Source organism: Desmodus rotundus, chromosome 5, assembly GCF_022682495.2.
Source record: "Desmodus rotundus isolate HL8 chromosome 5, HLdesRot8A.1, whole genome shotgun sequence".
NCBI lineage: Eukaryota > Metazoa > Chordata > Mammalia > Chiroptera > Phyllostomidae > Desmodus > Desmodus rotundus.
This window is the reverse complement of record NC_071391.1, coordinates 15381329-15393643: the sequence shown is the minus strand read 5'-3', so window position 1 is coordinate 15393643 and position 12315 is coordinate 15381329. Positions and strand designations below refer to the sequence as shown.

The 12315-nt window shown below is 46.9% G+C and overlaps 1 protein-coding gene across 2 annotated transcripts in view; it reads left to right on the top strand.

The window, feature by feature from the left end:
• EXT2 (exostosin glycosyltransferase 2) overlaps window positions 1-10187 on the top strand; it is a 127902-nt gene extending 117715 nt beyond the window's left edge. Inside the window, exons 12-14 of one of the 2 annotated variants that reach the window (XM_053923875.1) lie at window positions 1140-1268; window positions 2943-3025; window positions 9288-10187. In XM_053923875.1, the coding sequence (XP_053779850.1) occupies window positions 1140-1268; window positions 2943-3025; window positions 9288-9426 (351 nt within the window). In that variant the 3' untranslated portion in view covers window positions 9427-10187. The remainder of the gene's footprint in view (window positions 1-1139; window positions 1269-2942; window positions 3026-9287) is intronic. The other variant, XM_053923876.1, reaches the window with a different exon arrangement.
• The last annotated feature ends 2128 nt before the right edge of the window (window positions 10188-12315 follow it).

Here is a 12315-nt window from a genome sequence, read left to right as displayed (position 1 = left end):
CATACCTGTCTGTACTTTTGACCGTTATGATAGATTCCTAGAAGTAGGGTTCTATCAAAGGGGATAGAAATTTTGGGGAGGTTTTGATACATATTTTTGTCTATGGGTTTCAGTATTGTTTGCACCAACATACACTCCCACGGGCAAAATACAGAACGGTCTTGCCGTACCCCCCTCGCATGAAGCATGCGTGCAAATGGGTCTTAACGTCCTAACCGACTTGACTGCTCGCGAGATTGAAATGCCTTTTGTGTATTAGCCTTTCGTGTTTCCTCTCGTCTGAGAGTTACCACTTCCCGTTTTTGGCTCTCTTATTTTGAGAGCGATCAAAGCGTATGCACTGGATGGTAGAGTATTCGGTTCGATGATAGAGTGTCCCCGGAAGTGTATGGTTTAACTAAATAGTAATAGCTTGTTAGTCGTCTGAAGTCGCATAAGGAGCTGACATCAGGAGAAAGATCTGTTCACAGCCCGACACAGTCGCTTTGCCCCGCTGTGTACCGACGCTGGTCGCTTTCAGCGCGGCCGCCCTCGCAGTTTTCAGGGCTCTAGATCCGGAAAGGTTTTTTGTTCTTCACAATAAATAAATAAATAAATAGTAGCAGACTGTGTACACTTAAGTTGTTGCCCATGAATTTTGATACTGTTTTCATGTGTGGAGGTTAGGGTAGTTTCCGAATTGCCCCACTGTTGTTTCCCTGTAAAGAGCGCACACCTTTGCAGGGTCAGCCCACTGTCAGTTCGTCTGTTTCCCTGTGCATTGCATGGAAAGAACAGAGAAAACAGGACTGAGCATTGTGGCTCCAGGGGAGGGATTTAGTGCCCATGAGTACATAGTGTGTCTCTGAACTGTATTCACAAAACACTTAATCAGTCCGGAGGGCCTGCATCCTACTAGGCCTCCACGCAGCACCTCTCCTCTGCTTACAGTAGGTGATATTGAAGAGAATGACAGTATTAAAGATCTTGGTCACCTGACCGAAAAGCGCTCTGATAATTCCTCCGCCCTTTCTGTTGGTACAGCGTGTGTTCAGTGTTTGGAGACAAAGCTTGTGCCCCTGCCCTGATGGAGTTGCACTTTATCGATCAGCCAGAGGGAACTGCTATTTGAATGTTTCTCCTTTTTGTCTCCCCGATAGTATTTTAATTACCTGTATACCTACAAAATGCCTGGGGATATCAAGAACTGGGTGGATGCTCATATGAACTGTGAAGACATTGCTATGAATTTCCTGGTGGCAAATGTCACAGGGAAAGCCGTCATCAAGGTAGGACATGTCCTTGTCCAGCTCTGCCACTAACTTACTCTGTGACCTTCAGCAAGTCTCCTTTCTCTGAGCCTGAGAAGTTCTTGTGACTATAAACGAAGTTTTGGACCAACTGAATGCTAAGCTCCCTTTTCACTTTTTGAGATGCGTGACTGACCCTGTCACCTTGTAAAACCGAAGGGTGGCTTTGCTAATTTACACATGTTTTTTATACAGTTACTTTAGTGACTGTTTTTAAACTTCAGTATCAGAGATAAAGGCCACAATGGTCCATCTACAAACCATGTTTTCAAAAAATGCGTTTTGTTCTCGAAGTTGACTTGGAGTCTCGTTGTTAGCTGAAGGACCCGGTCCGTGCCCTTCTCAGGACAGCCAGTGTCCTTCATAGACGCGGAGACGTTTGATCGGAACTGTGGTTGTCCCTAATCTGGTTTCCAAATACCGATTTCTGGGTGTTAAAAATTACCTTTGCTATAATAACGTCAAAGGCCAAGTGGGGAGAGATACGTATTTTTGAAATGTAGATTTTGCTCACATTCACCCCCTCAAAATATGTAGAAGGAGCACACACTTCTGTATGTGAGGGAATCATTCTGGATTGGGGTCCGTGCATGACGATGGGCACTGCTTCTAGGCCAGACCCCTCACACTGGAATCCCCCTCTCCTGGTAGCGCATGTTGGAAGCATAGTATGACCTTCCCGCCTGAGTCCTCATACTATTAATTGATGAGAGAAGCCAAATTAAACCACAGTGACCAAAGAAAGAGGAAGAGCCACTCTCTGTGCTCTCCGAACCTGACCCAATTTCCTCCTGTCCCCCAGCTTGAAGTAACTCTACAGACAGGAAGGAAAAAGTTCACTGCAAGGAAAAATGAAGAATGTACATTGTGAAACTCATTTTAAAGGAAGCTTATCTCCAAATTTGCTTTTTGACCTGCTTCAAGTTGTTTTAACCATGTTTGCTTACTCTGGACAGTAACTCCCGGTGTCCTGTGCTTTTTAGCCTTGCCTTAATTATCTAGCTTTCTCCCCCTCCCATCCCTCTGCTGTTTACTTACCTTCAGTAGGTTAGGGTAGCAGCTTCCCCTGAGTTTGCTAGAAAATCACTGGAAGTTTAAGGTTTGGGAAGGTGGGGGAGGATCATGGAAAAGGATTCAGAGGATGAGGGGCCATTGGGGTTTTTTTTTTCCTAATTCAAGGGAATTGCAAAATAACTTGGCGTCTTCAAGAGCCTGGTGCTGCTCATAGCATTTGCCATGAGCTGGAAGAAGGAGAAAGAGCGCCTGTTGGAACTAAGGTTACGGTGAAAGTTATGGGAAGCTGTATTTCATCGCCCTTATGGCTGCAAGAACAAATGGTGTTTATACAAGGACCTTGGCAGTGAGAAAACAGTCATTAAACAGGAATTAAGGAGCTTGTCATCACCACTTCTTTCCAGTTACAGAAGGCAAAAGCCCTCCAAGCCTTTTTTATTGGGCCCTTGTGAGTTCTGCCGTGGCCGAGCCAGACAGAATTGAATGGAGGAATGGCGAGGTGTGTGCGTGTGCGTGTTATGTGTACAGAGGGAAAAGCATCTCCACTCACAGAGCAGAAGCATGCAGAGTGGTGTCACGAGCATGATTTTATTGTCCTTGGCACTGACGACCAGGTGTGTTTTTGTGCTCCTCCGGCAGGTAACACCGCGGAAGAAGTTCAAGTGTCCTGAGTGCACAGCCATTGATGGGCTTTCACTAGACCAGACCCACATGGTGGAGAGGTGAGTGAGCCTCCTACCAAAAGTCTGCCCTAGCTTCTGATCCCCATTTCCTGCCTTGGGCCTGTTTATGGCACTGTTTTTGAAATACAAGGACAGCAGCTGGTAGCCATAGTCACCTCCTTTTGCACTGTGGGAATTGGATTAGTTCAAGCCCAGGTCACCCAAAGAATTAATTTGGAATGCTACTCGCTCAATTTGTAATGGCTGGGAGGGTCTTAAAAATATAGCTGGCCTTAAGCTCCAGAAGCCAGGTCCTCCATTTCGACTAAGCAGTTAACCATCCGCAGTCATTTGAGTGGAAGCTAGTTAATTCCAAGGAAACGCTGGATTGTTTTTCAGGGTAATATCTCCATGTTACAGTAAAAGTTTGGTCAGAAAGAACTAAACCAAATCCCCCAGAGACAAATTACCTTTGCTGACACTGCTGAAACACCTACCAAGAACAGAACTGAAAGCCCAGCTGTTGGCGTTACAGAGAGAGGGGAGCAGGCAGTCTGAAACGCTCCCGTCATCTCCATTCATTCAGGTCCTCAACAAGCACACCTTGGTGTGGAGTGTGGCCCGGGCTTTGTAGGTGCGAATAAAAGGAGTGGAGATGCGTCTTCCCTTAAGACCATTCTGATCGTGTAGCAGACCTGGTAGTTCTCACTTGTAACCTGAAAGTTCCCGAGCTTGAATCCAACCCAGTTCTTCCTACAGGCAGCTGCTTATACAAGACAGCAAGCTCTTCCGTCCAGCAGCACTATCGTCAGGGGACCAAAAGTCACTGGGATGTGACAGTAGCTGTGGAGAGTGAGGTATCCAGTTCAAGTCTGCGCAGGTCTCATGTGCTTCTGTTCGCAGCGTCCGTTTCGGAAAGCTGTCAGCCATATTACAACCCTTCGAGCCTGGAGGGTTTTTTTTTTTTGTACAGAAAGTTGTTCCTTTTCAGTTGGCCTGGATTCTTCTGTAATGCTTGTTTTCTTCTTACTCTTCTTACTATTACTCTCTAAATAACCTCTTTATCTCTTCCATAGGTAAATATCTTACCCACATGACATGACTTTTACCAGCTGTCAGTGTGAAATGTTCTATTACGGTGATTCTGGAAATGTCTGTCACTGGTGTCGTAAACACTACTCTGTCGAGGGCAGTGACAGCAGCTGTCATAGCTCATTGGGAAGAGAGGCCAATGAGCTATGACAGCTGCTGTCACTGCCCTCGACAGAGTAGTACCCCAAAACATAGTTCTGTTGGGGTACATGAAATTGTTATTTAAGCCTACCACTATTGTCTGTGTTTTGGGGAGAATTTATAGCATCGAGCTATTGGTTATTGATTGGGCTAAGTTAAAATAGTGAGGTGATACGGTCTAAGAAATAAATTGTAGGGAGGGAAGTTGACCTGGTAATGGCCTTGAAGCTCATGCTAAGGCTAAACAACTCCTCTCTAGCACCACTGAGATATTATCAAAGTAGAGAGACTACAGTGCAGTGAGAGAGAGTTACTGAACACTGAAGAAAATAACCGAGGTAGAGGCGGAGGCTTCCTATCGGAAAGAGGCTTTTGAAAATAGAATAGGCAACTTATCCAAGTTAAGTAACCATAAGGGAGACTCAAAATGTTGTAACTGATCAGAGGAAAGAGGAGTGACTTCTTGCTGGGTTGTTTTTTTAGGAATAATTTTGTAAAAGACATGGCGTTTTAAGCGAGCCTTCAAAGGTCACTAGGATCCCAGCCAATGAAGAAGAGGAGATCCTAGGCAGGGGAAACTGCATGATCAAAGGGGCCAGTCAGCAAGTTCAAGGTGCATTTGGCAAGCAGTTAAGAAGTTCAATTTGGCTAGAGCATAGAGTTCTGGCCTGTTAGTGCCGAACTGCCTTGAATCCTCAATTAAGGAGCCTGAATGTCTTTTCTCAGGCTGTGGTAAGCCACAGGAGGTTTTTGAATAGGGGGTAGCTTTTTTTTTTCCTTCTGTATTTCCAATCTGTTCTTTCCATGCAACGGGGAGTAGTTCCATCTAAGTATTGTTTTGAGATAAAGTTGGAAGTAGTGCATAGGATGGAGCGAAGGTGAAGAGACTGAAGAAAGAACAGTCAGAAGGCATGAACTAAATTGAGTGTGGAAAGGGAGGAAGGAATTAAATTGCAAGAGATTTTTCCCCCCCGAAAGAAGATGTGCTAGAACTCATGTCCAACTGGGTAGGTGTGGGAAGGTTATGGAGGAGTGAAGAGAGAACTTCCAGTCAGAAAGAATGGTGGTACCTTTCACAATGGAAATGATATAGTCAGGAGGAGACAGTAGTTAGGGGAGGTGGTGGGGTGCATAGTTGTACCTTTAACGGTGTAATTAATGAGGATGGGAAGAGACTTTAATCGTGGATGAAGTTGGAGAGGAGTAAGGTCGTTGAGTTGGGGGTTTTGCCCTCTGGGTATGCAGGTGTAGATACGGGGCAAGCAGTCGGAAGTGTGGGACTAGAACTCTAGAAAGAAGATTAAAACAATGATATTTGGAAGACATCTACCCAGAGATGGCAATTGACTAAAGAAAGGCCAAAGGCAGAATGTTGAGGAATTCTGACATTTAGGAGACAGAATGAGTTACCGGAAACAGGAGTGACCGCTGGAGAGGCCAGGAGAGAACCGGGCTCTGCGGTACTCGGAGCAGGGGAGGAGCAGGGGACCCGCAGCCTGGGGAAAACGTCTCTGGTGACTTTGAAAAAAATAATGTCATAGACTGGTGGGGATCCAGGGTATAGAATGTGAGTCTGTGGTGAGGAAGGAGAGTTAGTGAATTTAGACTGCCTTTTTGAGAAATTTGTTAGGAGTCGTTCTTCAAATCAGTTAGAAACTGGGAGTAAAATTATCCAGTCTTTAATCTGGATCACTGAATTATTAAATAAGGCACTTATTGGGAGGGAAGAAGACACTGTTTAAGCCATCTTGTGTAGACAAGAGACGGAGTTTGAACTGTAGAATTATTCATTTGTTTTATTTTTGTAATGATTCCCTTTACAGAATACACATTTTGCACACCACAGTGAAAGGAGTAACCACTTTGCAAGTTATGACCTTATGTTGGGTTTTGTGGTTCAATAAGCTTATATACTCTGTCTTTGGGTTCTAGAATCAGAAGCCTCAGCTGTGCAGGAAAGTAGCTTTTACTACCCTATATCCATGTCCAGAATCTGCTGTTATGTCTTTAAGAACCCGGAGAATTTGTTACTGCTCATTTCGACCAATAACTTCAATAAGGTCAAGGGAATTTGACCTGATTTGACCAATTTAAGCACTGATTTATTTAAGAAGAAGAACATAGTACTTTGATTCAGGCCATTCTTTGTTCAAGTTAGGAGTTGGCCACCTGTTAGCTGTCTGACTTAAGGAAGTTGACTTACCTTATCTGAACTTCAGTCTTTTCATCTCCTAAAATGGGGATGTTAATGGCTATCAAATCACAGTATCCATTCATTGGTTCAACAAATATTTATTGAGTGTCTTAGTACCAAACACTATATTACAGGCTGGTGACTGAAGTAATAGTACATGAAAGCTCACAGCACAGTGCCAGGCAGAATTCTTTTCCTTCCCAATTTCCCCAGCATTAGTCCTAAAGGCTCCTGGTTACTTAAGGTAATTGTATGTGTCTGAGAGGAAAACAGAAAACCATTGGTCCTTTCTCTCTCCCCCCGCCTCCCAGATACATCCAGACTTTAGAGATAGATATTGGCAGTTCTTAGCCTGTTTATACTCAATTAGAAAACCAACCCAGGGGACCAGTTTCTGACAGGGTAGCTGGACACCGTACAGAACAACTCAGGTGGGCCACCAGCAGTAAGCCAACCTTCTCATCTGTCCTAACCTGTTTCCCAGCCCAGATCCCTGTGTGAAAAGAAAGTAGGAAACATTGTCAGTACCTGGCAGGAGAGTTCAGGACCTTTACCATTCAGAGCAGGCCAGCCACTTCTCCAGTGCAGGCTGTGTGGAGAGAAAGAAGTACTCACTAAACCTGGGTTAGCCGGGGGCAGCTGTCAACAAGTCAGGCTGGCCGGAGCCCCAGTGGCCTCTTGCCTGTGGCCCAGGCCTGTTGGCAGGTCTAGTTACAGAGGAGACATTGTCCTCAGTATTCTCCGGGGGGCCACGGAGCCTCTCTGCTGTGCCAAGAGCCATGATTCTTCTTTAATACCTCCTTGCTGGTCCCTGTGCTGGGCACAGCTGCGCTTTGCTGGCCAGAATCTACAGGCATAAGAGCTGGAAACTGGAGGAATCGGCACATGATTACAGGCAGAGCAACTGTCAAAAGTAAGACCTTGGAGAACTTTGACTTTGCTGCTGCCTTGACCCCATTATTTGAGCTGTTGTCCAAAGCTCGCTTCATGCCATTTCGTTGAAACTCCTTAGTCTTTTTCCCCGATCTGTCCTCAGTTTGGAACCTATGACTACTACCTCCCGAGTCTCAAAAGACTGCCAGCAGGAGGGCCGCTCCGCTCCTTTCGAGTTATGACCGAGTGTGACGGAAGGAGCAGAGGCCGCATCGTCAGCGCAGGTGCGGGTGAAGCCCCGCTCCGCCACGCTCCAGTTCTTGGTCCTTGGCCAGGGTATTTACCCTCTCTGTCCTGGTTTCTCAGCCCGCCTCGGGAAGCTGCTGGAAACCCAACCCTTGGGCGCATACAAGGAGATACTTTTAGGAATCAGTATGGTCATGTATGTAAATTATTGGCATGGAGTTGGTATTCAACAGTTGTTCATTTCCAGCCCCTCCCCCTTGGGCCCTAGAATTGTGTTAATAAATAAATTTGTATCATCTCATAATTAAGACTTTAGCCCGAGGAGCCGGAACGCCTGGGTTGGGCCCTGCCTTACACTCGTTACTTGACGTGTGGACAAGTTACTTAGCCTCTTGTGTCTCAGTCTTCCCGATGTAAAAAGGGAATGACGGTAGGACCTGCCCCATGGGGCTGTTGTGGGGATGAAATGGGTTACTGGCACACGTAAAGCACTCTTAACACACAGTATTAGCTGTTGGTTCGCGGGGTTGGTGAACACGATGTTACTAGCTAGAAGAGCTCAAAATGAGATCAAAACACATTTTCCTAGAAACATAATGACCAAGAGGAGAGAAATGATAATGACTGGCTTCTTTACCAGTTGGTTTCTTCCTAAAGCTCAAAGTACTCAAATAAATACTTGTTGATTAAAATAATTTTGAAACAAAGCCTCCAGTACCTCTGAGGGCAGACGAGGCTCCTGGTCTGCGTCTTGAAATTCAGCCCTCTCTTGGTAAATGGTTCTGCCTCTGATTAGTTCGTTCTTATTGTGGCTCTCGGTGCCATGGGCCTAACTGAGGAGAGCTATTGACCTTTCTGAAGCCGTCCCTGAGCTCCCCTTATCTTCAAAAGCGGCTTTTACAGGCTTGTCACTCCCCTCTGGTCTGATGGTGAAGCATCCTCATTACCCAGCTGTCACAGTCACTTGGCCTGATTGACCAGAACCGTTTCCCGCCAAGGTACCTGACCTGCTCACCTCCTAGGAAGTTGCTCACCAGGCTTGGGGGGGAGTAGGGGAAGGAAACTGACTCTCCCCTCCTCCAGCAGTGCTGAGCTGTTCTGTCACCAACTTGGTTGTTGCTGCTGGTTCCGACATGGAAGTGGCTCAGATTATGGAAGCTGTTCTATGGGAACTTCAGCTTTCACAGCAGAGCTTGTCACTTACAGGCCTCCAGCAAATGTGGGGTGAATGGACCAAGTGTTTATTGTTTGAAGTTGAGGTTCACCACCCCCATTAGGTTCTTTCGCCTTCCATTACTCTGTGGGTAAAAGCCACCTCATGCCTGTTAAACTGCAGTAAGCTAAAGCTCAGATCCAAGCGGCTTTTTCCTTTCCGCCGTTTGCCTCTCTTCAGCTGGCAGAGATGGGGTTAAGAATGTTGGCAGCTAATCCACCTTGGTTTGAGGCCTGCTTGTACTGATCTGGAAGAATGACTGGAATTTCAGGGGGAGGGGAAGAGGTATCTGACCTCTGCAGGCCCTCCAAACAGCATTCCCTGTTCACTTTCTCCCGCTGAACTAATAGTCAGAGTACCCCCCCCCACCCTCATCACGTCTTGTGTCCACACCCTTCCAACCTTTTTGAGAACCTGGGAGCGGGCTGGGGCTACTTGGATTTCTTCTGTTGCTGTTGAACATTATGTATTTTGCTCTCATCTATCAGCCGCTTGAACATTTTTCTCTTTTTCCCCGACCCTCTTACTTGCTCTATGGCCTTCCTCCTTCCCCAACCCCACAGGTCTGAGTGCATCAACAAGTTTGCTTCAGTCTTTGGGACAATGCCTCTGAAGGTGGTGGAGCACCGCGCTGACCCTGTCCTGTACAAAGACGACTTTCCCGAGAAACTGAAGAGCTTCCCCAACATCGGCAGCTTGTAAACCCGCCGCGGGTGGAGGTCTGAATGTTCGGCTTGGACAAAGGAAGAGAACACGGCCTCCCCAGCGCTTTGATACCAGGGTGGGGACTCGAGGGTGGAAGATTGACATGCTGGATCTTGGCATACACCCCCCTGACCTAATTCCTCAAGAACAGGAACCTCAGGAGACTGTCTAGGGCCCTTGAGCTGTGCCTCCTAGCCCCAGTGCTTCCTGCGATCTCCGGCGGCTTCTCGTCACGTGTGCCGGTGGAGGCCTTGGTGGCGTGCTCCAGGTCTGCGTCCAGCTCAGGCTCCTTCGTGTCCAATTCTGGCATCACAGTCTGAAAGGAAACGTCACTGGAAAACTGCTGAGGCGAGAAACCTACAGCCCATTTTAGATTTGGGGAACCATGGAAGAGATACCCATATCTCACTTTTAGTTACTTCAAATCAATGAGTTCTTTGGAGGAAAAGCCAAGCCAAAATTTGGTGCAGAATCCAATCATAGTGGGATTTGATAGGCAGCGTGGGGCAAAAGCGTGTTTACCGTTGTCTGTGTGGAAAGTAACAGCGTCATTAATAAATAATAGAAGAATGAACTCGGCCCCACATGCTCACAGCTGTGCCCCTGCTCCTGCCCACCCTGTGGGCTCAGGGCCTGGATGCTGGACTCGCACACAGGGGGGCATCGGCTGCTGCTTCGGGACCCTCTGCGCCCCATGAAGTATTCCTGTTCCGTTTGGCTTTTTTGATATGATTAAAATTATTTTTTATTCCTTTTTCTACCATGTCTAGAACATTGATTATTGGTGGTCTGCGGAGCATCTTTCCTCTTTTGTATATTTACCTCCTCCTTCTGGCCGCAACTCCGGTCTACTGCCCACACGTGGGAAGACACGGCCGGGAGGGACGTGCGTCAAGCAGAGTCAGCTCCCCGAACTGAACATTCTAAGGGAAGGGGTGTCCCAAAACCTCCAAAGGTTTTGTCTGTTGCCTTACTGGGTCCAGTCGACCTCTGAGAGCCGCGCACCGAGTTGCTCTAGCAAGCACCGTGCTGTAAATGTTGAGGGAGACGTGACCCCACCCCAAGGGGACGCCAAAATTTCCCTCATTCTTTTGGTATAAACGTAACATTAGCCAGGGAGGTTCTGGCTAATGTTAAATGCTGCTGTAACAACTGCTTTGCAATAGTTGCTGGTATATTTAAATCGTTAAATTTCAGCATTTAGTAATACTGCACATGTGTGAATTATACCTCTTTAAGCCCAGTTGATGAACAAATCTACTCTGGCAAATGTTAGATGTTATGGATTCAAAACAGATTTATCTGGCTCTAATATTAAGATTAGCCACAGTTTGGGCTTTAGCCATAACATACGTCCCCAGAACACAAAATCCGTAACAGTTAGCTTGGAATATGGATGTCATTACTGAAACCTCGTTGTGTGCCAGTCTCAGTCACTAATACCCTCCCATTGTTCCGTTGAGTGACGTGAAGGTGAGCAGTTACTACGCTGTAGTTTTTAAACTTGTCATTTTAACAAGAATCACTTCACATGTGTTCTGACAGATTTTGGGAAGTCAAAGAAAAATTTCAGAAGTAGTAAATTTGGAAGGGCGAACCACGAGGGCTTCATCTTTCAGGTTAGGGAGTGGTGGAGCCGTGGACAGGTACAGGTCGAAGGGCCGAGGGCCCATCTCACTCAGCCCATTCGTTTTGCGGAGGCGGACGCTGGAGCTGCGACTCGTTCAGCACCGTGCAGCTGCAAACACAGTGCTCAACAAGTACTTCTGGTTCGGATAAGTACACACTAGGCAGTGGGGTGTGTGGGAAGGCATTCGGGTCTCATATTCCTAACACTGGGGACAGTATGACTGAAACCAAGAGGAAGTGATTTTTTGGTCACCCAGATACCAGTAGCTGAAACAAACGGTACTGTTTTGGGGGTTCTCTAGCTTGTGTTCAAATCTGGGGCAGATAGAGGGGTAGAGCCTCCCATTTAAGTCCCTGCTCACAGCCAAGAACTGTGCTGACGTCATTTATGTCTGTGTTACATCACCCTCAATTCTCTCACCTCGGCCTGGCCGCTTCCGCTGCATCTGCCCTTTTCACACCACTGAACGCACTGCCTGAGTGACTGACTGGCTTCTCGTCCAGGTCTCCCTCCCAAAGGCGCATTTTTTCTTTATTTTCAAACCTTCCTGCATACCTATTTGTACTCCTTAATCCCCTCACCTGGAAAAGGAACTCTTTAACCTGAGATCTTTGAGAACCCTGGGGAAGCTGTGTTAATGTGATTATATCATCTTAGGAGTCATTGGCTCTCTAAGGGTGTTAAAGCTCCATTTCAAGTACCTCACTACCCCCAGAAATATTGGGGATTAGATCTTATGACATAGCATATAAGAATTTATATTATAGAATGAGTATTATATCCAAGGCACTTCAGATTAACCCAAGTCTCCTGTGAGCGGACAGGTTGGTAGGCTGTGGGGAAATTCAGGACAGGAATGTGGGCAGAGACCAGGATTTGGGGATCCGGAGGGGACCAGCAACGCCACCCCCTTGTTAGGGTATTTCTGAGCTGCTCACCATGGGGCTTGCCTCCCCCCGTGAGCCCGGGTTAGGATCCTCTGCCTTTGGGGTGCCATAGCGTCTGGGGTTTCAGAAGCGGAACGATAGTGCTAATTAAAATAGCATGTCCTGGCCCACAGCAGACAACAGCTGGTTTTAGATTAAGAAACCTATTTTGGGAAGTTGCATCCTACTGGCCTGTCCAGAAGATGAACCTGAGCCGGTCCTGGCCCAGGTGTGTGCAGTCGGCCGCCTGCCTTTGCCCCGCAGAGGGGCTCGCTTGGGGTGCAAGGTGGGAGACAAGGTTTTGCGTGCGGGCTAACATCGGATAGCTGT